This window comes from Myotis davidii, unplaced genomic scaffold, assembly GCF_000327345.1.
Source record: "Myotis davidii unplaced genomic scaffold, ASM32734v1 scaffold684, whole genome shotgun sequence".
NCBI lineage: Eukaryota > Metazoa > Chordata > Mammalia > Chiroptera > Vespertilionidae > Myotis > Myotis davidii.
In genome coordinates this window covers 2,036,945-2,064,589 of record NW_006295564.1, presented here as the reverse complement: position 1 = coordinate 2,064,589, position 27,645 = coordinate 2,036,945, and the positions used below count along the sequence as shown (strand labels likewise).

General features: G+C 36.6%; 1 protein-coding gene across 4 annotated transcripts in view; it reads left to right on the top strand.

Annotated features, from left to right (window-relative positions):
- CDC27 (cell division cycle 27) overlaps positions 1 to 24,549 on the top strand; it is a 51,382-nt gene extending 26,833 nt beyond the window's left edge. Inside the window, exons 9-19 of one of the 4 annotated variants that reach the window (XM_006770266.2) lie at positions 1,031 to 1,164; positions 5,808 to 5,907; positions 6,849 to 7,056; positions 7,259 to 7,428; positions 11,535 to 11,687; positions 12,925 to 13,133; positions 15,769 to 15,886; positions 18,254 to 18,382; positions 18,474 to 18,548; positions 19,306 to 19,462; positions 21,554 to 24,549. In XM_006770266.2, the coding sequence (XP_006770329.1) occupies positions 1,031 to 1,164; positions 5,808 to 5,907; positions 6,849 to 7,056; positions 7,259 to 7,428; positions 11,535 to 11,687; positions 12,925 to 13,133; positions 15,769 to 15,886; positions 18,254 to 18,382; positions 18,474 to 18,548; positions 19,306 to 19,462; positions 21,554 to 21,636 (1,536 nt within the window). In that variant the 3' untranslated portion in view covers positions 21,637 to 24,549. Of the gene's footprint in view, positions 1 to 1,030; positions 1,165 to 5,807; positions 5,908 to 6,848; positions 7,057 to 7,255; positions 7,429 to 11,534; positions 11,688 to 12,924; positions 13,134 to 15,768; positions 15,887 to 18,253; positions 18,383 to 18,473; positions 18,549 to 19,305; positions 19,463 to 21,553 lie in introns of all 4 variants that reach the window. The other 3 variants (XM_006770265.2, XM_006770268.2, XM_006770267.2) reach the window with 3 other exon arrangements.
- The last annotated feature ends 3,096 nt before the right edge of the window (positions 24,550 to 27,645 follow it).

Sequence of the window (27,645 nt, the reverse complement as noted above, 5' to 3'; positions counted from 1 at the left end):
AAGTATTTTTATTGATTTCAGAAAGGAAGGGAGAGGGAGAAAGGGATAGAAACATTATTGATGACAGAGAATCATTGATTGGCTGCTTCCTGCACACCCCCTACAGGGTATTGAGCCTGCAACCCAGGCATGTGCTCTGACTGGGAATCGAACCATGACCTCCAGGTCAAAGCTCAACCACTGAGCCATGCCAGCGGGGCTATATTATTTTTTTATGTATACTAAATCAGATCATAAATCTTGAGAATAGTAGCTGTCTTGAAATTCTTTAGCATTAGCCCCAACTGGAGAAGATGTAATAAATGCCTTTCAGAAATTTGAGCCTTTCCTTAAAAACTAAAGTGAAAGATGACAGGATAGTATAAAGATAAAAATACTGGGGTTAAAATGTGGAAATAGGCTGATGTTCATTCTAATACATATATATATATATCTCTAAGCGACTGGAACGACAAGTCACTATGACACGCACTGCAGCCAGCCAACCTGCCAAATTGGGGGCGGAGCTGGCCAGCCAACCTCCCGAGGCCCCTCCCCCTGGCCTGCCCAGCCCCAATTGCCCCCATTGGAGTGAGCCAGCCAGACCCCACCCGTGAAAGAATTCGTGCACCAGACCTCTAGTATGACATTAGTACAGCTGGGCCTTGACTTACAAGATTAATTCGTTCCGTGACGGAGCTCGTAACTCATATTACTCGTATGTCAAATCAAAAAGTGAACGAGTGAGACATGATGCTGGGCTGATGTTGTGGCGTTCACTGTGACGTTCACTGCGCCAACTAGCGGTGGGGTATCTGAAGCTGGCTCGTACCCGAATTTTAGCTCGCAACTCAAAGCAAAAAATTGGCCGAGAGACGGCTCATATCTCGAAAAACTCATTAGTCAGGACACTCGTAAGTCAAGGCCCCACTGTAGTTTATATATTCAAATGACAGTAATATATTATGAAATCTTGCATTTGGATAATGGAAATAGGAGCATCATATATCTCTTATTATTTATAATGCAATTTATAATTCACAAACCTTAGACTTTTTGTGTTTTGCAGTCTGTTGCCAGAATCGGCCAAACTGGAACAAAATCTGTCTTCTCACAGAGTGGAAATAGTCGAGAGGTAACTCCAGTTCTTGTTGCACAAACACAAAGTTCTGGCCCACAAACAAGGTATTTATTATGGTGCATTATTTGATATTGTTCAGATTTTCTTGCTATACTTCCATATAGGTAGGTTTTGACTCTCCTAACAATTCTAGAATGACTATTATAAATTTTGAATACGTCAAATTTGAGAAATTTCTAACTTACTAAAAAGACTAGTGTAATTTTTAGTTGAGTATTATAATGCAAATCAATACAAGAATTAGCTAAAATATCTTTTTAGTTTACTCTAATTGCCTCATGAATTTGTTGAAATTAGATATTCTAAACACTCCTCCAAAGTAATTTTCCTCTTAAACAGATATGTCTCTTTCCTCCTCAAATAATGAATCATAAGTCTTAAAAGTTACATGTATGCATATGACTTAACTATAGAAAAGGCCTCAGTATTTCTAAAGTAGTAGGATGATAATTATCATCGTGAGTGCCAGCTTGAAGACAGGTGATAAATTGCCTGGGGCTCAGTTATGAGAAGGAGCCTGAGGTCTCCTGCAGAGTAATGTTATATAGGCTGAGTATATGCTAATCCTAAAGAATACTTAAAACATTTATTGAATTATATATTTCACTTAAAACTAAACAAATACACTAATAAGCATCAACTGTTAATAATTCTTTGTTCTTTGTATTACCTACTTAATTCTATATTTGTTTCCTATAGCTGCCGAAACAAAGTACCACAAACTGGATGGTTTTAAAATAACAAATTTATTTACTCACAGCTCTAGATACAGTAATCCAAAATTAAAGTATTGACAGGACCATACATCCTCTAAAGCCTCTAGAAGAGGATCCTTCCTTAGCTCTTTCAGTTTCTGGTAGCCCCAGGCATTTCTTAGTTGGTGGTAGCCTAACTCAGTATCTGCCTCTGTCTTTTTCACATGGCCATCCTCCCTGTGTATCTCTGTAACCAAATTTTCCTTTCCTTTTAAGAAATCAGTAATATGGGCCCTGATAGCCTCATTTTAACATGACTATAGCTACAAAGACCCTATTTATTACTATTATTATTTTTTATATTTGAATTGATTTCAGAGTGGAAGGGAGAGGGAGAGAGAAGTAGGAACATCAATGATGAGAGAGAATCATCTATTGGCTGCTTTCTGCATATCCCCTACTAGGGATGGAGCCCGCAACCCAGGCATGTGCGCTTGAATCGAACCCAGGGCCCTTCGGTCCACAGGTTGACACTGTCCATTGAGCCAAACCAGCTAGAACTGAGACCCTATTTTTTTTTTTAAATTATCTCTGCTGCCTCCTGCACATCCCCCACTGGGGAAGTGCGCGCAACCCAGGTACATGCCCTTGACCGGAATCGAACCTGGGACCTTTCAGTCCGCAGGCGGACGCTCTATCCACTGAGCCAAACCGGTTTCGGTGAGACCCTATTTTTAAATAAGGTCACATTCACAGGTTCTGGGGGTTAGGGGTTCAACATATCTTTTTAGGAGACACATTTCAACCCATAGCATTGCTTTGTTAGTAACTAGAGGTCTGATGCACAAAATTCGTGCAAGAGTAGGCCTTCCTTCCCCCAGCTGCCGGCAGGCATCCAGGACCTGGGCTTCCCTCATAGCCCCAGCTTCAGCTTCGTCCGAAAGGATGTCGGTCTAATTAGCATATTTTGCTTTTATTATTATAGATTATTCTTATTTTGTCTTTTGTTTAGAATTTATAGTATAACATTTTAACTTATAAAAGTCTACCTTCAAGTAACAACATATACCATGTCATGTATACCATAGTATTTTTTCATGTTCCTCTCCTAGTCTTTATGCTATGGTTGTCATATAGTTTACTTCTATATATGTTATTAACCCCATAGTGCATTGTTGTAGTTTCTGCTTTGGTTATCTCTTATAGGATTTTTGTAAAATAATACAAATAAGTCTATTATATATTTACTCATATTTTTTTTTCCTTTTTTAATTTTATCCTTATTGTTTAACCTTTGAGTGCCAACCAATATCCTAGGAACTATGCTAAAATTGCCAAGGCATTTTTGCTGATTTTACAGCAGTTTAAGAGAAAAATTATGAATCGCAAGTAAATGAAGTTACATATTCAAAAACTTAAGGAAACCTTTACTACATTTGTTTTCATCTTTGACATACATTGTTTGCTGATTGTATTATAAAATACTAGTAGAAAAAAAAATTTGAACAAAACATATAATCTTAAAATAAAATTAATGTTGACTTTGAATACATGAATGAAGATATTGTTTAACTTTTAATAAGCGATAGCGCTCCCGGCACTTTTGGCGAAAGACAGGAGGAGCGCGATCACGCTCCCCAGCACTCTAGGGGTTAAAGTATTAACCCCCCCCATTAACCCCTCTACTCCCCACTGCCTGTATATCCAAATTTCAATTATTATTTCTTTATATCCAAATTTCAATTTGGTATCCTTTTTCTTCATCATGAAGGAATTCTTTTAACTTTTCTTGTGGTCTAGGTCTGATGATCATGATTTTTTTCAGCTTTTGTATGTCAGAAGAAAATTTTTATTTCTCCTCTGTTTTGTAATTGAAAGAATAGTTCACTGTTAGGTTTTGAGCATTTTTTATTTTTTATTTTTTTTTGTCAAATGGCCCTTTGGAGCTAACAGAACCCTGATGATAATTATAATATAGGAAGAGTTTGTCTTTAGCCACCCCAACTCCAGAATCCTCTTAATCATTTTTTTCCTACCTCTATAAGATTTATGTTGATCTCATGCAGGCTTCTGTCCATTTAAAGCAATCTCAGCATCTTTCTCAGTCTTGTCTTCCATATAAACTGCCCCATGCTATGAGATTATTCCTTCCCACTTCTCAGTCAAAACCTTTTTCTATAATTAGGCAATATTGAAAAAATATCATTCACATTTGTAGTAAAAATGACATAGTTGTTAGTACAAAATAAAGGAAAATGAATTGGTTTCTCAAAAAAGCAAAATATGGAGACAGTAAAAGGATCGATGGTTGCAAGGAGTTGGAGAGGGAGTAATGAACAGACAGAGCACAGAGGATTTTTAGGACAGTAAAAATATTCTCGATGATACCATAATTACCTGTCATTGTATATTTGTTCAAATTCATAGAATGTGCAAAACCAAAAATGAACTCTAATGTGAACTATGGACTTTGGAAAATTATGATGTGTTGATATAGGTTCCTCAACTATAACAATTGTACCACTCTGGGGGGATGTTGATGATGGGGGAGGCTATGCATTTGGGCGTTTAGAGGGTATATAGGAAATCTCTGTACCTGCCTCTTCAATATTTCTGTGAACTTTAAACTGCTTTTAAAAATAAATTTAAAATTTTATTTAAAAAATTAATTGATTAACCCAAATGACCTCTTTTGCTGAAATCCCTACATTGAGATTATGGTTTTTGAAAAGATTAAGGACTACCTGGATATTCTTTACTCACTGGTCAACATCTCTTTTCAAAAGTCTCTTTGACCCAAACTCAGGTAACTAGGATTTCCCATAAACTATATAAATTGTAAACAGTTTACTCCATAGACTTACTTACTGTCAGATAATTTCAGGTTTTAAGTTTCTTTGCTTTCTAAGAATGAAATTCTTATATCGTAGGATTTGCCTTTAACCCCTTCCCCGGCAGAAACGTGTATACACGTTTTCACAAAATGTTCTTTTTTCAGTCGTCGACGAGTATACTCGTCTAAAACTTTACCTTCAAAAACCAGCTACATACGTACCATTCTAAATAATTTCATCTAGAAACTTTCTGAGGAAATACTATTCTTAACCACAAAAATGGGAAGAAAAAATAATTACAAACTGTTTTCATAACCAGCATCAAAAATACTATACAGAACCAAAATAAAAAAATTAGTCTGAAAAAGAAACGTTTTTAACAAAAAATTGTTGGGGAAGGGGTTAAAGTAAAAAATGTACCCAAGAGATTATTAGATTTCTTTTGTCCTATAAATCTTGATGTGGTGTTTGAATTTATAGGGAAATACTTCTCAAGTATAAGTTGTTCTGGTGGTATTTGTTGGGAAGTGTCCCTACATTTAAACTATCCATTGCCGCCGAAACCGGTTTGGCTCAGTGGATAGAGCGTCGGCCTGCGGACTGAAAGGTCCCAGGTTCGATTCTGGTCAAGGGCATGTACCTTGGTTGCGGGCACATCCCCAGTGGGGAGTGTGCAGGAGGCAGCTGGTCGATGTTTCTCTCTCAGCGATGTTTCTAACTCTCTATCTCTCTCCTTTCCTCTCTGTAAAAACTCAATAAAATATATTTAAAAAAAAAAAATAAAAAAAATAAACTATCCATTGCCAATTATCTTTACCTTTTTCTCTAATTTGCTATCATTGCAAATGAGGGCTAGAGATAATTGGTTTATAGGTATGTTTACCTTTTATTGACCCAGAATTTTTATGTGGATTGTTTTAAGTTTAAGTTGGCAATTTCAGATAGAGCAAAGATCTGTATAATCATTATTTTATGGTAACACAAATAGTATTTAAATCTGAGTTTTCATAGAGGGATGTGAAAAGGACTAACCAACTCATCAACTTTAGAGTGCAAACATGTTGAATGTTTATTTTTTAAAATACCTGAATGGAAGCAACAGTTTATGGTCATAAACTGAGTTTTTTTAAAAATGTCTATTTTTATATATTTTTTTAGTACAACACCTCAGGTATTGAGCCCCACTATCACATCTCCCCCAAATGCACTGCCTCGAAGAAGTTCACGACTTTTTACTAGTGACAGCTCTACAACCAAGGTAATGCTTCCCTCTCTAAAATTTCTGTTCATTGATGACTCAATTTCTAATAAATAAATTGACTGTAAAAATTTTTTAATTTGGGGAGCCATCTATATAACATTTGTAAATTTCCTTGGTCCTTTATTAACTATTTTATAATTTAGTTGAAATGACAAAATTGTGTTGGAAAACTGATCAGTGGTTTTTAGGAGTTAGAACTGGGGGAAGGTATGACTTTTAAAGCATAGCACAAGGGAATTTCTTTGTGTTGATGGAATATTCTGCTTTTTTATGTGGCAGTGGATTATACAAGTCTATACATATTCTAAAATTCATAGAACCATGCACATCCACCCTTCCCCCAAAAAAATGCATGTAAAAAACTGATGAAATTCAAATAAGGTCTGTAGTTTAGATGATAGTATTATACCAACTCCAGTTTCCTAGATTTGATGATGTACTATGGTTATGTCAGATGTTGTCAATGGTGAGAATTGGGGGAAGAGTAAATGGAAATTTTCTTTACACATTTCTTTGCACAATTAAAGAGTCTCATTATGTCTTTGGTAAGTTTCCTTGGTCCATTGACAAATATTATGGATAATCTTTGACATTCAGTTCAATAGTTTTATGATATTAATTATGATGCTCTGAGACAATTAAATAGTATTGCATCTACGTTTCTTTTTAAATAATAAATGAAAATGATATTTCAGAAAAGAGCAACATTTAATGCTAATTTATCTTAAACACTGGTTAATATGACTTATTTTCAGAATTATTTAAAATTAAATGACTTGAAAGACTTATCTTTATAAATTTTTTCTGAGAAAAATATACATCAATCAATATTATACACTAGATTGTACATTTATTTTTATCTAGTATTTGAGAAAGCGTTCGGGGAATGTCTAAAATACCTGAGTGTAACAAGTGTGGGGGTTTCCTGCTTTTTACAGGAGAATAGCAAAAAATTAAAAATGAAGTTTCCACCTAAAATCCCAAACAGAAAAACGAAAAGTAAAACTAATAAAGGAGGAATAACTCAACCTAACATAAATGATAGCCTGGAAATTACAAAATTGGACTCTTCCATCATTTCAGAAGGCAAAATCTCCACAATCACACCTCAGATCCAGGCATTTAATCTACAGAAAGCAGCAGCAGGTCTGTTTTAAATGCTAAATATCTTCTTTGTATTTTATTCACTATTTTAAGTAAGTTTTTTTATGTTCACTAAAGTATCTTTCATTTTATCTAAATAGATGTTGGAATTTTTAATGGTAATTTTTTAATTAGTCTTTCTAGAAAATCCAAGTTGTTTTATTGTCTTTTCTCCTTTGTTTACTACATTGTTTTCTCCTAGAAGGTTTGATGAGCCTTCTTCGTGAAATGGGGAAAGGTTATTTAGCTTTGTGTTCATACAACTGCAAAGAAGCTATAAATATCTTGAGCCACCTACCTTCTCATCACTACAATACTGGTTGGGTACTGTGCCAAATTGGAAGGGCCTATTTTGAACTTTCAGAGTACATGCAAGTAAGTATAGAAAACAGTTATATATGCCTTTTTACACATAACTGAAATGTAATTAATGCCTATGCTTGGCAAGGCTAGATCTAAAAGGTCAATATTTATTATGTAATGTCTATATTTTCTCATTATTTGTAATTTATAAATATAGTTCTTTCTTGTGTTAAGGGTGAGTGATTTAAATTCTTTAGGATTACTTGAAGTAGATTTGTAGAGAACAACCCAAGTCATCCATACATTTTTCTTTTAATCCTCACCCGAGAATTTTTTTTAAATATATTTTATTGATTTTTTTACAGAGAGGAAGGGAGAGGGATAGAGAGTTAGAAACATCGATGAGAGAGAAACATCGATCAGCTGCCTCCTACACACCCCCCACGGGGATGTGCCCGCAACCAAGGTACATGCCCTTGACTGGAATCGAACCTGGGACCCTTCAGTCCACAGGCCGACGCTCTATCCACTGAGCCATACCGGTCAGGGCAAGAATATTTTTATTGATTTGAGAGAGAGAGGAGGCGGGGAGGTAGAGAGAGAGGAGAGAGAGTGACATTGATGCGATAGAAACATCCATTGCTTGCCTCCCGTACTTGCCCTGACTGGGGATTGAACACAACCTCAGTATGTGCCCTGACTGGGAATTGAACCGGCAACCTTTAAGTGTACAGAATGTTGTCCCAACCAACCAACTTAGCCACACTGGCCAGGGCTCATATATTCTTTTTTGGAGGGGTCGGGGGGGCATACATTCTTATTTGGAACATTTGTAGTCAGTTGAATCTGAAAATATACAGTATATTTACCATGCACTAGATATTTCTAGTAAAAATTCTTTCTACTATATTCAGAGGTTTTTTTTTTGTTTTTTTTTAAAATATATTTTAGCTCTATCCACTGAGCCAAACCGGTCTCGGCGTATATTCAGAGTTTTTACTGGGATGAATATTTGGCATTTCATATCCTATATAATAAAAGCCTGATATGCTAAGTGTCCAGTTGACCAGTTGGCCGTTCGACCACTCAAAGCGTAATATGCCCATGATATGCTAAGGCCACTCAACTGTTCACTATGACAGGCACTGACCACCAGGGGCAGACAGTCAATCTGTCGACCAGTCGCTATGATGTGCACTGACCACCAGGGGCAGACGCTCTGACCAGAGGGTTAACTTGCTGCTGGGGTCCGGCCGATCAGGATTGAGTGAGACAAGCCGGACACGCCCTGGAGCCCTCCCACTGTCCCTCCCCAGCTGGCCAACCTCCCACGTCCCTCCCCAACCCCAATGGTGCACCAGTAGTGTCCCTCGGCCTGACTTGCCCCCTCTTGCAATCCGTGACCCCTGGGAGGATGTCAGAGAGTCAGTTTTGGCCCAATCCCACAGGCCAGGCCGAGGAACCCACTGGTGCACAAATTTGTGCACCGGGCCTCTAGTGTTTTATAAACTTGAGGGATGCTATGAAGAAAATTGTAATCAAGGACACAATGTCTTTATCACAAGGCTTTTAGTTTTTTATACTAGAAATGGAGAGGATGATTAACCTAAAGCCAAAGAAAATGTAATGGTAATTTAAATGTCTTCCCTACTTCCAAAGTAGGGAAGACATTTAAATTTTCTTCCCTCACCCAGTAAACTTAAAAACAAAATTTTAAGAAACCTCTATATTAAGTATGTCAAACTCAAAAGGCTAACACAGGCCAAATAAACTAGGTTTAAGTTTATGTGGGATGCAAAAAAACAAAAACTTCAATTTTCATAGACATTATTTAGAGACAAAATACCGACTTCTGTGCATGGGCCACGAAGTTTCAATTCCACTGAACGTGCGCGCCCTCACATGGTATTTTGTGGAAGAGCCACACTCAAGGGGCCAAAGAGCCGCATGTGGCTCGCGAGCCGCAGTTTGCCGACCACTGTCCTAGTCTGTCTTCTAGATTCTATAATACAGCTAGACCAGGGGTGGGCAAACTTTTTGACTCGAGGGCCACAATGGGTTCTTAAACTGGACCAGAGGGCCGGAACAAAAGCATGGATGGAGTGTTTGTGTGAACTAATATAAATTCAAAGTAATCATTACATAAAAGGGTTCGGTCTTTTTTTTCAATAGTTTTATTCATTTCAAATGGGCCGGATCCAGCCCACGGGCCGTAGTTTGCCCATGGCTGAGCTAGACAGATAATTGCTTGCTTTCATAGAGTTTACATTCTAATTCTAATAAAAGGTAGATTATAAGCCAATAAATATATAAAGACTAGAGGCCCAGTGCACGAGATTCATGTACTCGAGGGGTCCCTCAGCCCAGCCTGCGCCCTCTCGCAGCCCGGGAGCCCTTGGGAGATGTTCAACTGACAGCGTAGGCCCGCTCTGTGGATGTCAGTCGGAAATCCTTAGTGCTGCCGCAGAGGTGGGAGAGGCTCCCGCCACCACCACCGCTGTGCTCCCCAGCCATGAGGCCAGCTTCTGGGCTTCTGGCTTAGCAGCGCTCCCCCTGTGGGAGCATACAGACCACCAGGGGGCAGCTCCTTCTTTGAGTGTCTGCCCCCTGGTGGTCAGTGCAAATCATAGCAACCGGTCATTCCTCCATTCAGTCGATTTGCACATTAGCCTTTTATTATATAGGATGGATAGCAGTAAGTTATATGAAGAGAAAAAATGAAGCATGGTAAGGATATTGAGGGACAGTGAATTTTATCGTGCTTTTTAAAAAAAGTGTGCTCAGAGCAAGAACTTTACTCCTCCCTTTATGAGCCATATAAAGATCTAGTGGTGGAGTGTTCTTCCAGATAAAAAATAAATGCAGAAGTTACCTGTTTGTGTAATTTTGTGGAGTAAAGAGAAAAAGAACTGTAGATAGTCTTATTCATTGCTAGAAGATCCATGTTTGGATTATGGTCCTTTACTGGTACACAGGCAAAAGTTGTGTTTGGCAAGCCCTTTTCAAAATTATTTCTAATTTATTGTTTTACGGGCACTTTAAGATACATTAATTGTGCTGTTTCCCCTAATTATAGAGCAGATATACACCTAGATATTTAACTGAAGAAAGCTTTATTTCAACTTAAAGTTACGATTTTTAAAATATTTTCTTGTCTATGCCACAGTCACTTTTCAGAAGAAACAATAGATTCTGAAAATTTGAAAACAAACATTTCCAAAATCTATATTTGGCTGATAGTTAGGTCTGTCGTCTTATACAAAAAATTGTATCTGTATAACTTATAGGGGATTTCAGGGAATTTACAAGTTATCAAGCTATCCTAGATAATACATGGCCATTTCTTAGAATTAAGTTCCTGGTTTTAGAAATATTATTTTCTTATATTATGTCTTCTTAATTTCATTAAGAACAGACCATATATTCTTTAATTCTAAACTAAACTTGACTTTCAGAATTTTGAACTTACTGAATTGATAAGTGAAGGAACTAATTGGTTTTATATACCCCAAAGTCTCAAACTCCAGGGGGAGAGGAGCACAGCTCTGGGAGCTGTGAGTGTGGTGAGGAAATAATTTGATCTGATAGCTAAGTATGGACCCTAAGTCAAGAGAGTGCCACAAAGGAAAAAAGAATTACTAGATAGGGACAATTTCTGGCAGATGTGACATTGGTGGGTATAGTATATGCTTAACATGCCAGAACCTGTTTTTCCTCTAAAGTTTTCAACTCAACCTCTTAATAAAAGTCAGTACAAAAATAGATATTTTTTTGTTACAGAAGTCATTCTTCTCTCATCTTTCCTGAGGGAAAGTTATTCTGTAAAGCCATTATTAAAACTTTGAAATGTGGTTTTTAAGAATAAAATAATTGACTTGTCCTTTTAAAATCGTAACTTTGAATAGATCTTTTTGTGTGTGTGGAAACTTAAGTTTTCTTTTCAGAATTCATGTTTCTACTATGACTTGTATATAAAAACTAAGTTAAGTGTGAATGTGATTACATCAACATTTGACCTGCCATGAAAATTTGCTTAGTTTGGCCTTGTGTTATTACTAACTCACACAGTCATAAAACAAGGCAACATGAAGTTCTTATGAGAAGAGTGCCCAGTGCTCTTCCTATATATATGTAAATTGTGTCAACTTGTTTTCCCCTTACTAGTTTTTGTATTTCAGGCTGAAAGAATATTCTCAGAGGTTAGAAGAATTGAGAATTATAGAGTTGAAGGCATGGAGATCTACTCTACAACACTGTGGCATCTTCAAAAGGATGTTGCTCTTTCAGTTCTTTCAAAAGACTTAACAGACATGGATAAAAATTCACCAGAGGTATGTTACTGAAACACTTTGCTTATTTAGCTATTTTAACTATTTTTTTAATCATCCTTACAAAATTGAGATGAACTAAATAATTCAAATGCCATTTAATATTACCCATACCCTTCTGTATAGGCAGGACTCAGAAAAGAAGAGAGTCCTAAAATAGATGGTACAGATTCTTAAATAGGAAAATAACAAAGTAGGTATTTCATTTAGGATCAATAGAGTTTTGGCTGTGTTAAAATTGCTGTTATCACCAAGATTAGAGTTCATTAACCAGAAATTAAATAGATTGAATATTGGTCATTTTAAATTGAAAGAAAATAGTAATTTTAATTCAGTTTAAGACATAGATAAATTCATTTACATGGTACAATCATGTAAGAATTGTATTTTAGTGTATCTCAAGAATATTTAGTGGTAATTTTATAACATTTAAACTTAGAATGTAAAAGTCAATTCCTATTATATTTGGTAGTTATGTTCTACTAGAGTCCTGGTGCATGAATCGTGCACAGGTGGAGTCTGGTTGGGGGGAGGGGTTGCGGGCGTTTGGCCAGCCCGGTTGAACTCCCAGTTGAGGGGACAATATGTATATTAGCCTTTTATTATATAGGCTAGTCTTCAAGAACAATGAGTTAGCATATACTGAACCATTGCTCTTTGGAGAAATAAACACATGCGCACATGTGTGCACATGCTCCTACCCTGATTATAGATTATAATCTTATATCCTAAAAACAACTCAGCCTGATACATTCTGTTTATTTTACAAAAGAGAAAATGAGGTGCAGACGTGTTAAGGTGCCTTTCTGAGGCCACCATACAAACAGGTGCCAGAGGTGGGATTCAAACTGTCCATCTGGTCCCAGAATCCGAACCCTTCGTACACTGCCCCCCCCTCCCCCCCCCCACATACCCCACAATGGTCTCTGTCTTTTGGTCACTGACCTGTGAAAATAAGGTAGAGAGTTGCCTTTTTTTACCTTAACTGAGAATATACTTGTTGGGCAACCCATATTTTGGGTCCATTAAAGCACTGCAACTATTGGTTTGGGTTTTTAAATTTTAGCAAGTAGGCAATTTTGCAAATATGTAATCCATGAATAATGAGGATTGACTATATCTGTTAAAACTGTTCAGTTTGTATCTTTCTGTTCTAATTTTAGCCATAGATTTGTTTGTTAGAAAAAATAAAACAAAAATTTAATTGTGCATTTGTGTTTTTTTTTTCCATATTTTTAAGGCCTGGTGTGCTGCAGGGAACTGTTTCAGTTTGCAACGGGAACATGATATTGCAATTAAATTCTTCCAGAGAGCTATCCAGGTTGATCCAAATTATGCTTATGCCTATACTCTATTAGGGCATGAGTTTGTCTTAACTGAAGAATTAGACAAAGCATTAGCTTGTTTTCGAAATGCTATCAGAGTCAATCCTAGACATTATAATGCATGGTAAGTGCTAATGAAGTGCAAAGACAATGTCTTATTAATGGGGCTGATACTTAGTGATTTTTTCTTATTAGATAGCTCTCTGTTGTCATGAATTTGATTACTAATACTTAAGAGTGGTACATACTGGTTGGTAACATCTAACCAAAATGTTTTTTGTGTGAAGTTTATACCTTTAACAAACTCTTCAATTAACTAATCATAATAGAATACTAGGTCCTTATCCTCAGCAGTTTCAACCTTTTCTCCCATCAGACTTTTGCAAATAATTGATTTTGTTACTTTGATTTGTTACTTTTTTTTTTTAGAACACTAAAATGGTGATTAGGATGAAAAATGAAGAAAAATAGTATAATTCATCCATTGGATAGTAGAATATAAGCATTGAAACTATATACTAATTGTTAATCTTTGGTAGTATTCTAGTTTATTAAGTACTAGTTTTAGTTAATTGAGTTTATTAAGAACTCAGGTTTTACTTTTTTTATTAAAATATATTTTTATTGATTTCAGAGAAGAAGGGAGAGGGAGAAAGAGATAGATATATCAATGATGAGAGAGAATCATTTATCAGCTCCCTCCTGCATGCCCCACACTGGGGATCGAGCTCACAAACCCGAGCATATGTCCTGATCGGGAATTGAACTGTGACCTTCCAGCTCATAAGTCAACACTCAACCACTGAGCCACTCCGGCCGGGCAGGTTTTACTTTTTTGTTCTTGTACACAAGTAGACAAATAGGAAATTACTACCTGGCATATATTGTTATCAAATGAAGAAAACATGGGAGAGTTTGTTCTTATTTCTGCCTCAGCACTATATTTACTGTTGACGTTTTGTTGTGTTTTTCTTGACTGACTTCATAGTTCAAATATCAAGAAGTGTTATTTTGGTATTGTAATTCTGTGATAGTTTTTGTCAGACATGTTTGTGTTTTTTATCTTTTGGGTTAATCATTATAGCAGTTGAATTTTATTCTGTTTCTCACTAAATCAGAAGCACTAGATTCCTAAAATAGTTTTTGATTAATGTATATTTTTAATGAATTTTATCTCATTTCTAAATAGTCAATATTGCTTGTAAGATGCCCTGATAAGTGCTAGCTTCCGCTCGTATATTAAATAGTCAGGCCTTTCCAACATTGACTTTTCTTCATATAAATATAAAGTTCTCTAATATTTTAAGAATTTAGTTCTTAATAGGACTTGGTTGTTTTTTTTAGATGTGTAGTGTCTGTTCTGCTATATTTTATTCTTAAAAAAAATTACCATATCAAAAATCATGTTGTAAAAATAATTGTTTCATTTGGGAAAAAGAAGGAATGTTTAGGGAGGCAGACCTTTATTATTCAAACTCCAAAGTAAATAGTCTTTTCTTATCCCCACCTTCACCATTATTAGAACAGAGCTTTTGCCCTAGCCGGTTTGGTTTAGTGGGTAGAGCGTCCGCCTGTGGACTGAAGGGTCCCAGGTTTGATTCCCGTTAAGGACACATGCCCAGGTTGCGGGCTCAATCTCTGGTAGGGGGCGTGCTGGAGGCAGCCAATCAATGATTCTCTCTCATCATTGATGTTTCTATCTCTCTCCCTTTCCCTTCCTGTCTGAAACCAATTTTTAAAATATATTTTAAAAATTATAAAAAAAAGAACAGAGCTTTTTATACCCTTTCTTTACCTCTAATACCATTATGTGATCAACAAAGCCACTAAAAGCAGATATAGTATGATTTTCTTCTTATTCATTTGGTGCTTATTCCCCATCATCATCATTTAGTTATAGTCAAGAGAGTTTCCTTAATGTAAATCAGTCACATTGTGTTCATTTGATTTTTTTTTCTTTATTGATTAAGGTATTACATATGTGTCCTTATCCCCCCATCATTTGATGTTTTGAAAATTCAGGAGAAATACCTCTATATCAACTTAATATGTCATTACATAGTCATTAAAATTTATAATTTTGAGGTCTATAGGAGCATGAAATTATATAATTATAATTTTATAATTATATACTTTTATTATTATATTAAAAATTATAATTTTGAAGTCTATAGGAGCATGATTTTGATATAGTAAGTGGAAAGAGAGAAGCAGAACATGACACTATGCATATTGTAATTATATAAAATACATACATATTTGGACTAAGAATATGGAAATAGCATTGTAAGGAGTTTAGGGTTTAGAATCAAAAAAGAATCTGGTTAGAATTCTTATTAGGTATATTTTTTGGACAAGTTAACTTTTCTAAGCCTCAGTTTTCTTACTTGAAAATGTGAATGATAACAGTACTAATTTCCTTGGTTCCTCCTAGGATTAAATGAGATAATTTATGTGAAGAATTTAACAAAGTTATTGGCACACACATAATAACCACTCATTACAAAGCAGCTATTAAATCTTGATTGGCTTAAGGACATGGTTTAAGGATGTGGTTTCTTACCCCTCCTCCCCCTCACATCGTCATAGTTTTATTTGATTGATTGATTTTATTGTTATCACTTGTAAAAGTGCCTTGTCTAAAATGCTTTGATTGTTTTTCTACTGGTTTATTAAATTCCATACATAATTCTTTTATTAGTTGAACTAAATTAGCCACCACAGTTTATATCCCTAAAATTATACTTTTATACTTTCAGGTATGGTTTAGGAATGATTTATTATAAGCAAGAAAAATTCAGCCTTGCAGAAATGCATTTCCAGAAAGCACTTGATATCAACCCTCAAAGTTCAGTTTTACTTTGCCACATTGGAGTAGTAAGTAGCTTTCTAAACATTGTTCAATCAGTCTCCCTTTTGAAATGTGTTTCTTATTGACTTGATTGCTATAATAAGAATTAGGGCTTTTTTGTTATTGTTGTTATTCTTGAAACAATATCCTGGATTCTTTTACAGCCAAAACTACTATGTTTTTCTTGGCATAAAGAGAAATAACTGGTGTATCCTTATCTCTTAGACAAGTCACTTAATTTCTCTGAGCTTCTATTTTATGAATGGCAAATAATACCACCTTGCCTACCTCATAGGGATCTTATGACTCACATTAGATACTTCATATTTTTGAAAGTACTTTTTCATGTTAATATTTAGCTCTAAATTAAGTAATTAATATTCTAAGGCAAATGGTTTCCTATGTTTTAGCCTAAAATTCTTTTTTTTTTTAAATATATTTTATTGATTTTTTACAGAGAGGAAGGGAGAGAGATAGAGAGTCAGAAACATCGATGAGAGAGAAACACCGACCAGCCGCCTCCTGCACATCTCCCACTGGGGATGTGCCCGCAACCCAGGTACATGCCCCTGACCGGAATCGAACCCGGGACCCTTCAGTCCGCAGGCCGATGCTCTATCCACGGAGCCAAACCGGCTTCGGCTAGCCTAAAATTCTTATAAGGCAATGTGGATCACCAATTTTATGTTTATATATATATATATTTTTTTTTTTTTAATGTGTCTGATGACAAGTTGTATTTTGATAGGAGAGAAGGTATGTTTGGGGGTTTTTTGTGTGTGTTTTTTTAATATATATTTTATTGATTTTTTACAGAGAGGAAGGGAGATGGATAGAGGGTTAAAAACAACGATGAGAGAGAAACATTGATTAGCTGCCTCCTGCACACTCACTACTGGGGATGTGCCTGAACCAAGGTACATGCCCTTGACCGGAATCGAACCTGGGGCCCTTGAGTCTGCCGGCCAACGCTCTATCCACTGAGCCAAACCAGTCAGGGCTATGTTTGTTTATTAAAATCTCATTTATTAGTTTCTCTATAAGTACAATACCTTAACTTTTTGTTCTTGCCCTCTCAATCCTTTCTCCTATGTCTTTTCCTCCCCCACCCCTTTATCTTTCTCTCAACAAGTTTGGTTTTGTGGAACTGGGCATACAGTATGAGGAAATTATGTTCTTTGGAATTTTACTATTCATTTTGGGGAATAATTCTAGTTCTTTGGACTTTTCTTTAAAATTGACATGATAACTTTTATAGTTAGACACTCTATATTGACATAAAAATTATTTTCAACACTTAACATGAGGAAATCAAATTTGAGTATCTCTTGATAACCTTTAGTAAAATTGGACTTTTTTTTTTAATTGATTTTAGAGAGGAAGGGTGAGGGGGAGAGAGATAGAAACATCCGTGATGAGAGAGAATCATTGATTGGCTGCCTCTTGCACTCCCCCAACTGGGGATCGAGCCTGCAGCCCTGACATGTGCCCTTGACAGGAATTGAACCCAGGACCCTTCAGTCCGCAGGCCGACACAAGTATCTACTCATGAATGAATAGTGAGGCTTGGTGTTTTGTTTTGTTTTTTTAAGTTATTTAAAATAAATAATTTATTCCCTAGTATTACAGATCAATGGTTTTCAAATATGTAAGACAGAAGAATTAATAAATTCCTAAAAAGAGAAAAATGTAATAGTTTTGAGTGAAACAAGTTTAGTAAGGTTTAGAGCCAAATCTTCTAATGGTTTTAAACAGTTTTAAAAAGCCTAATACTTAGGACCTTAAATAGACCTGTTGAAATGTGAATATTTAGCTAAATAGTGCACTTTTCTTCAAAAATATTAGAAGGAGCCCAACCAGCATGGCTCAGTGATTGAGCATCGACCTATGAACCAGGAGGTCATGGTCCGATTCCCAGTCAGGGCACATGCCTGGATTGTGGGCTTGATCCCCAGTTGGGGGTTTGCAGGAGGCAGCCAATCAATAATTCTCTCATCATTGATGTTTCTATCTCATTTCTCTTAGTCTCCCACTCTGAAATCAATAATGTACCTCTGAAAACAGATGATTCGTTTCAAACGGGCTGGATCCAGCCCCCGGGCCATAGTTTGCCCACGGCTGGACTAGAGGCTCGGTGCACGAAATTTGTGCATGGGCAGGGTCCCTGGGCCTGGCTGGCGATCAGGGATGATCAGGGCCTTTCGGCTGCTGGCCAGGGGCTTCCTTCCCAAGCTGCTGGCCCCAGCTTTCCTTTGTTTCGTGCCGCCCCCTGTTGGTCAGTGCATGTCATAGCGAGTGATCAAACTCCTGGTCGAACTCCCAAGGGGACACTTTGCATATTAGCCATATATATATTGGAAGGAAACATCAGTTAGGATCTTTATTTCTTACAGGTTCAGCATGCACTGAAAAAATCTGAGAAGGCTTTGGATACGCTAAACAAAGCCATTGTTATTGATCCTAAGAACCCTCTATGCAAATTTCACAGAGCCTCAGTTTTATTTGCAAATGAAAAATATAAGGTAAGAGATATATGTCTTAATAGTCTTCGGGTTTGTATTGCTTAAGTTAAGCTTTAGTTAAGATGATGTTGTTTTCCTTTGCATTTTTCAGTCTGCTTTACAAGAACTTGAAGAATTGAAACAAATTGTTCCCAAAGAATCCCTTGTGTACTTCTTAATAGGAAAGGTAAAGATTGGGGCCATGGTCCTACTGTGGCTTTGATAACAAGTATTAACTTTTGGAGAATAAATATAATGCTTATTGTGTAACATCTATGGAGCAAATTCAACTAGAGTTCTGAACTAAATGCTCTGGGAATAAAGAATGGATTTAGTTTTAACATTTAAAAAGATAATATCCCAATGAACGGGCAAGTACACACATCCCATAATTCTAACGCTACTATTGCTTTGGAAGTTTATTAGCACTTGTAGCCAATGACCAGTAATGAATTCATAACTTGAGACTACCTTACAGAAAGCCCTGAGTTTCCAATTATCAATAAGACACTTACCAGAAGAAGAAAATTCATGACAGTACAGACTGGGCTTCCAGATGCCAGTTAATTAAGGTAGTTGGTAACAATGGGTAGATGTTGAGAGTTGAAATAACTTCTTTTAAAAACCAGTATAAATGAATGCTAATCAAGCTTTTATCGTCTGTTTTTTTTTCCATTGTCATTGTTCCATTTAGAGCAAGATTTTATTGGAATCTCACTATCTAAGAGATATAGGCAAGGAATTCTAAAAGTAATATCTGAATATATTAAAAGGAACTCAAAAGTTGACATGAGTTCTTTCTTCTATAGGATTTAAATGTCCTAGTCATCAGAATGGGTTTATAGTATATAAATTCGGAGCCTAATTTAAATTATAAATTTTTAGGATTTTACAGTTGAAGCTCATAACTTAATGAAAAATGTAGTGCTGCTGTTTATTTTTAGGTTTACAAGAAGTTAGGTCAGACACACCTCGCCCTGATGAATTTCTCTTGGGCTATGGATTTAGATCCTAAAGGAGCCAATAACCAGATTAAAGAGGCAATTGATAAGCGTTACCTTCCAGATGATGAGGAGCCAATAACCCAAGAAGAACAGATCAGTGAGTATTGTCCATATGAATTAGGTTGTTTACAGTTACTCAACCAGAGAACCAGTGAAACACCACATCAGAGTTAAGATGTTTCTTTAATTTTATTTTTCTAACTATGGTGTATTCTTTGTACTAAATGGAATTTTAGGGAAATTGGACAGGATGATAAAATAAGAAAGTACATATGGAGTCAGATAACTACTTTCATTGCTTATTTTGACCTGGGCCCCAGTTTATATTGTAATATGTAACTAATGCCTGTCATCGACAGACCTTTAGTAGTGGCTATTCAAATTCTGGGTAGCTCTGGCAAATTCAAAATCCAGGTCAAGAAAAGAGGAGGGAACAAAAGAATTATAGTTTAAGGCAGTAAATACTCTATCCCTAAATTGAATGTATATCTTTTTTTTTTTTTTTTTACAGAGAGGAAGGGAGAGAGATAACAAGTTAGAAACATCGATGAGAGAGAAATAGCAATCAGCTGCCTCCTGCACATCTCCCACTGGGGATGTGGCCGCAACCCAGGTACATGCCCTTGACCGGAATCAAACCTGGGACCCTTCAGTCCGCAGGCCGACGCTCTATCCACTGAGCCAAACCGGTTTTGGCAGAATGTATATCTTAAAATAACCAGTGAAGAACCAAGACTTAATGTGTCAACATTCTTTAATAAGAAAATTGAGTGACTTCTGATGAGATGAACTAAGATGCCTTTGTTCCAAAAAACTTGGTGAAAGGCTTTGATTAAAATTATAATTTCTATAATCCCAATAACCCTTTTAAAACTGAATTTTAAATTTTATATTTCTGTGGACTAGCAGGGACTAACCCCAAAGTGAAGGAAATGTTAATCTTTTTTTTTTTTAATATATTTTATTGAGTTTTTACAGAGAGGAAGGGAGAGAGATAACAAGTGAGAAACATCGATGAGAGAGAAATAGCAATCAGCTGCCTCCTGCACACCCCCCACTGGGGATGTGCCCGCAACCAAGGTACATGCCCTGGACCGGAATCGAACCGGGCCCTTTCAGTCCGCAGGCCGACGCTCTATCCACTGAGCCAAACCGGATTTGGCTGTTAATCTTTTTTTTTTTTAATATATTTTATTGAGTTTTTACAGAGAGGAAGGGAGAGAGATAACAAGTGAGAAACATCGATGAGAGAGAAATAGCAATCAGCTGCCTCCTGCACACCCCCCACTGGGGATGTGCCCGCAACCAAGGTACATGCCCTGGACCGGAATCGAACCGGGCCCTTTCAGTCCGCAGGCCGACGCTCTATCCACTGAGCCAAACCGGATTTGGCTGTTAATCTTTTTTTTTTTTAATATATTTTATTGAGTTTTTACAGAGAGGAAGGGAGAGAGATAACAAGTGAGAAACATCGATGAGAGAGAAATAGCAATCAGCTGCCTCCTGCACACCCCCCACTGGGGATGTGCCCGCAACCAAGGTACATGCCCTGGACCGGAATCGAACCGGGCCCTTTCAGTCCGCAGGCCGACGCTCTATCCACTGAGCCAAACCGGATTTGGCTGTTAATCTTTTTTTTTTTTAATATATTTTATTGAGTTTTTACAGAGAGGAAGGGAGAGAGATAACAAGTGAGAAACATCGATGAGAGAGAAATAGCAATCAGCTGCCTCCTGCACACCCCCCACTGGGGATGTGCCCGCAACCAAGGTACATGCCCTGGACCGGAATCGAACCGGGCCCTTTCAGTCCGCAGGCCGACGCTCTATCCACTGAGCCAAACCGGTTTTGGCTGTTAATCTTTTTTTAATGCCTCAGAAAACTAGTTCTAATTCCTAGGATAAGAATGAGGAATTCCTTAGGGAGAGGTAGTTTTAGTATTTACTAGTAAAACTCTAACTAAAGGTTAAATGCAATTAACTAATCTCAGACTTTGCTGTAAAATAAGGAGCTTGAATTGTATCTTATTAAAGGATATCGGGATCCTTTTTTTTAAAAGGATACTGGGATTTTTAAGGACCTTTAAAGTCTCATATCTCTGAGTTACAGTAGTTTTTCTTGTTTTCATGAACAACAAGAAATATTTGTCAGACACCTTACTATAGACTTTTTGTTTTATTTTTTTAAGTGGGAACTGATGAATCCCAGGAGAGCAGCATGACAGATGCGGACGACACACAACTTCATGCAGCTGAAAGTGATGAATTTTAACTTCTGCAAATCAGACTTTTACAACTGGACGTGTGATTAGTGCTGACATGTTTCTTGTCCTTCCATATACTGAGTCTTCACTCTTGAGCCGGCAGTGTCATCATCCATGACTTACACCATGAGTATGCCACTTTCATTGGACCCTGACTGTACACAGAATGAAAGGCAGTGCAATATTTAGCTGCTAACAAGACTGGCTCCTTCACCAGTATGAATGACAATTTAAGGGGTAGGGTGGGGAACTTTCTTTTTTCTTTAATCTCCCTTTGCTGGAAAACTATCATGGAAGGAAGAGTTATGTTTTATCTGAAGGAACCATTAGATATGGAAAATAGTGATGAACCAGACTTTCTTGGTCATTTTTCCAGAATTTTGTTTTATTTGGTTCTGTTCCTGATAAACAGAGTGACTGACCTTCATTTCTAGGTTCTTCAAGAATGGTGTTAGAAAGTGCCAGATGGAACAATAAAAGACATTGCCTATAACAGAATAACTTGATTGCCAAGGAATGTAAATTACCTTAAACTTGCAGTGTCTCCCATAAGCAAATGTAATGGACATATTGGGACTCATATTTAGGAATCAAATATCCCTCCATACAGTGTACACTTACTCTTGGCAAGAATGCTTTAATGTCTAACCAAGAAATTTAATTTATTCATCTTGCATCAAAGTGTTGATCATTGTTGTCGGTATCGCAAACTTTAAAGTTGGTCCTTACCATATTGCCTCTTCTCTGAGCTTTGTGGGATCACCTTTAACATTCAGAGATGATAGAGTGGTTGCCCACTGAAAAGCCAAAACAAGACCCTTAGTAACCATTTAAGTTCACCATAGGAATAAAAATGAGAACACTAAAGTAGAGAGACTTTAAGAGATCACAATAGTGAAAGCCTTAATACAGTCAGAATTGTACCATAATCTTGAATCTGTATTTGTTCAAGACAGTATCCCTTTGATTTTTCTAAGTGTTTAAGCAGGGTGCAAGAATGTATACTCACCTTTGGTTGAGGTCATTTCCATTCTTTTCGGTTCTCTCTGCTTCAAATTATTTTCAGTAATGTGAATCACCAAACATTGACTGAGAGTGGTTGGGTTTAGGATATTAGAAATTTTTAGCTGGAAAAAAAAGTTCTTATGAAGGAGATGTGTTCTCTCCTGAGTTTGTCATAATATAGGTTGGTGTCTTTGGGCAATGGCCACAGTTTTAAAGACCTAATTATGTGTAATAAAATGGGAATTATTGGAATTTCACAGTAACAGATTTAAAAGTCTTAAATTGTGTATCTCCTTTATTGTAATGTATTGAAATTTTTAGAGAAACCTTAGTTGTTAACATTTTATTAAGTGCCAATGCAGAGTATAACAAATTATAGTTTCCTATGAATGACAGGCCTACAGTTATTATTTTGGATTATTTGATGAAGGACAAACTTATCTACTGGTTACCTGTATTAGTCAAGCTGTGAAAATGAGGTAGATTACAGAAGATGTGAAAAAAATTTAATCTGCAGACTCAGTAATTTCCTGTCATTTACTTAATCTACTCATTTAAATGTGGATTAGATACTATTATAAAATAATTCAAGTTGGAGTCTCAGTTTGGTATTGGGTGCCAGAAAGGTATTTAACAAAATTTCCTACCTAAGTCTATGTATATGTGCTGCTTAAAAATCAATTTATAAGAAAAAGGAAAGGTTGGGAGTAAATGATCATTAAAAATTCCAAAGGCCAGCACTTGAATCTAATAAATATTCTGTTTCATTATCCTTTAGTTCTGTAATATTTAACTTTATATCCTTTTACCCTTTTTAATTGGCAAATCAAAAGCCAGCTGTATAACATCAAATACCAGTTTCTTAGAAAGCTCCAACCTGAATTCCATGTTATAAAACCTAGTGAAAAGTAAGCTCAGAAAATAATTTGCTGACATTTAATTAGTTATCTTTTGGTAGTAGGAATTTATGTCCTGTGCCAGAGGTGAGTCTGAGTCTTTCTGGTACTAATTTTGAGACAAGAATAAAAGGATCGTCATGGAAGGCACACATGGCAATAGTTGCCTGAGGACACTCAGCCCAAGCTTGGCCTGATTTTATTTTTCCTCATACTTACTTTCAAAGTCATTTAGGTATTTGAAGCCTTATTACCCACCTAGTAACTGTTTCTGGCTTCTACTTCACCCCCGCATGAAATGGTGATCAAACAACCAGAACAAAGCGCACATTTTGACCAAGCAAAATGTTTGCTTCGAATTTCAGAAGTTACTTTGAAGGAAATTAAAAAATACTAAGTACTTCAACATTTTTTTTCTCTCTAAGCTTTTCACACATATACATATATATATACACACACACATACTTTTGTTCAGAAGTTATGTTGTGGCATTGGATATTTTTCACCCTTGGAAATGGTTCTTAATTCTGGGATTTTAAAAGGTGAAAATAATTTTTCAAGAGAACAATGGTACTCAAAATAATGAAAGGTGGTCCCTACATTTTCTGTATTTCATTACTTTAAAAAAAATTTTTTTCCCAAGAACTGCAAGTAATATTTGAACCATGCTGCTGTTGTACCTTAAACAAAAACTCAGTGATAACCAGTATTTAGTCTATTAAAAATGCTCTTTTTGAAGAAAAAAGTTTGGAAGTCTCTGATTAGCCAGAGTATAGTATGGATCTTCACTGAGAAATATAGTGACCCATTTTCTTTGTGAAAACCTGGGAAAATGCAAGTGTGGGTGTGATGTGTGTGTTCTATTTGCATTGAAACAATGTAATTTTGTGTCTTCTTTTTGCTTTTCCTGATTTATTTCAGAAATTGTACAGTCTTGGGGGGGGGGGGGAGTCTTTTGTTAATATATTTGCAACTCATTAAAGGATATGGAAAATCCAAATAAATTACTTTTGAAAGCAATTTATAATCAAGTTGTTAAAGCTATATCAGAGCTGTGCCATCTGTATTTTTTAGTAAAGCACAGCAAAATAGTGGAAGGTTACAGTTTTATGTTCCACAAAAGTCTAGGTCAGTGTTTAATTTTTTACTTACACCTTCTTTTAATACATATATATATATATTTAAAAACACATTCTTATTTTAGTATTATTTGGAATTTCAAAATAAATATTGTGACAAAAAAATGGTAATTTTTAGAATATTTTTTCAAACTGCAGAAGCCCCTTGACAGCAGCTGCTACTTTGCAAGTCATTTGCTTATTCTTTAATCATGTGATTTCTAAAATTCCTTTAAAAGGGACACAAAGTTTTGTTCTAAATCGAATCTCTTTTCAAAATCAAGATCTGAAAGAAGTAAAATATAGAAACTAAATTTTACCCTGGTTTGATTATCTTGGAGAAAATGGAGAGATCTGAAGGCTTTTGTTCAAATTTGAGGAAAAGGTTAGCAACAGAGAATAACAAATAGGATGAACTAGGCAAATCAGAGGGATTTGCTGTCAACTGGATAGGGGTAACTAGAAGTATTCGTTGGCTCATTTAGCTGCTAATTAATAGTTTATGAAGGTTTGGTATAGGTTTTATTTTTCTTTATAAGTGTAAATTTTGCTAAATAGCTATGTTTAATGAAATCATGACGTGTGGTGTGTAACTTAATTTTTGTACAGTATTTTCCATCCTCAACCCTATAAGGTAGGTATTTCTCTGTTTTACAAAAGAGAAAATTGAGGCTCAGCTATTAGATGATAGAGCTGAACGCTTTTGACAAAGTATGTTTAAACCCTTTTATTTACTTTAGGACTTACTCTGAAAATTTCAAATCATAACAGATGTTATCTGTCAGGTATCGTTTCTATCATTTTGAAATTGTCTACTATAGAGTAATATAGAAGTTCAGGTTTTACAAAGGAAATTTATTATTTCTTTAAGTTGATTTTTAGAGAGAGAGGAAGGGAGAGAAACATTGCTGTGAAAGCAAAACATCGATCGGGTGCCTCCTGCACTCCCCCTGCTGGGGATTGAGCCCCCAACCTGAGCATGAGCCCTGACCAGGAATAGAACTGGCAACCCTCCAGTGCATGGGACAACACTCAACCAACTGAGCCACAGTGGCCAGGGCAGGAAACTTTATTATTAACCATAGATTCAGATCTATCATATGCGTACTCCTTATATATATATTTTTTTATTTTTACAGAGAGGAAGGGGGAGGAGATAGAGAGTTAGAAACATCGATGAGAGAAACATCGATCAGCTGCCTCCCCACCACTGGGCATGTGCCCACAACCAAGGTACATGCCCTTGACTGAAATCGAACCTGGGACCCTTCAGTCTGCAGGCCAACGCTCTATCTACTGAGCCAAACTGGCTAGGGCGTATCTGTCTATTTTAAAAAGCATATTGGCTGGCATGGCTCAGTGGTTGAGCATTGACCTATGAACCAGGAGTTCACGGTTCCATTCCCAGTCAGGGCACATGCCCAGTGTGGGGCATGCAGAAAGCAGCTGAGGAAACAAAGGTAGTAGCCTGATTACAAATATGCCCCTCACTCTCCCAAAACAACCATAAAATCAAGTAGAACAAATAAAAACTACACAGGATTCATGCCTTCATTACTAGAATACAAATTGCCTATAAGTACAAAACAACTTTTGCAGTAGGGACCTTGCTACCACCATAAGCTTGTGGGTGTTGAGAATGTGGAATGAGGTTAAATCACTTAGTGGATCAGCAGAATGGAATAGAAGACTTAGAGGAAGCACAGGCAGAATCTATGGGAAAGAAAAAGTGACAATGCAAACTATTGAACACAGGTTGGGACTTGGTAGATCATTCCCCTCATTTCAGGAAAAGGTTTGATAATGTGGGGGGCCAAGAACAAGAGCCTCATAGAAGTGGTGTTTCTGGGGGAGAATTGGGAGATACAGACATGAAGAGATAGTGAAAGGAAAAGGATGAAGTGTGAGACTGGCAGAAAAGAGAAACAAGGTAAAGGGTGTCCCAAAATTCATGCAAGAAGTAATTTTGATAGAAAACACAAGTTTATCATTAAAATTTTAAATTTTTTGTGCCTCCACGGAACAAAATACTGGATTATCATGTCGCGATAGCGAGCACCATTAACTGTTATTGCCTGAGCAGCCGCATTTCGGTCATGGAAAATTTAAACAAAAGGGTGCGTATGTGCCAGCAAAGCCGTGGAGGCCATTTATCCGATATGCTATTCCATACCTAACCCTATACTATATACTTTATGAATCAATAAAAAAAAATTACAATTTTTAATTATAAACCTGTTTTCTATCAAAATTACTTCTTGTGTGAATTTTGGGACACCCTTTATGTTGATCTTCCCACTCTCACCAACAAATCCTTAAACTGCACAGAAGAGGGTGGACAAACAGATAAGGGCTCTCAAACGAAGAATTCTTGTCCATGAGATTATTTAGAGTATATAGCAGTCCACACACATACAGAACTATTGCAAAAAGTCCAAAAATGTAAATTAAAGCCTTTCTGATGATAAATGTCTCCCCCAAAGCAATCACAAAGCTAAAGAAAAATAAACCTTTTAAAAGGATGAGAAGCCCTAACCGGTTTGGCTTAGCAGATAGAGCATCGGCCTGTGGACTCAAGGGTCCCAGGTTCGATTTCGGGCAAGGGCATGTACCTTGGTTGCGGGCACATCCCCAGTAGGGGGTGTGCAAGAGGCAGCTGAATCTATGTTTCTAACTCTGTATCCTTCTCCCTCTCCCTTCCTCTCTGTAAAAAATCAATAAAATATATTAAAGTAAAGTAAAGTAAAAGGATGAGAAAGTGGCTCGGCTGGCATGGCTCAGTGATTGAGCATCAACCTATGAACCAGGAGGTCGCGGTTCAATTCCTGGTCAGAGCACATGCCCGGGTTGCGGGCTCCATTCCCCGTGGGGGGTGTGCAGGAGGCAGCCAAACAATGATTCTCATCACTGATGTTTCTTTCTCTCACCCTTCCTCTGAAATCAATAAAAATGTATTTTACAGAAACTACACTGAGATACAATTCCTCACCCAACAGAT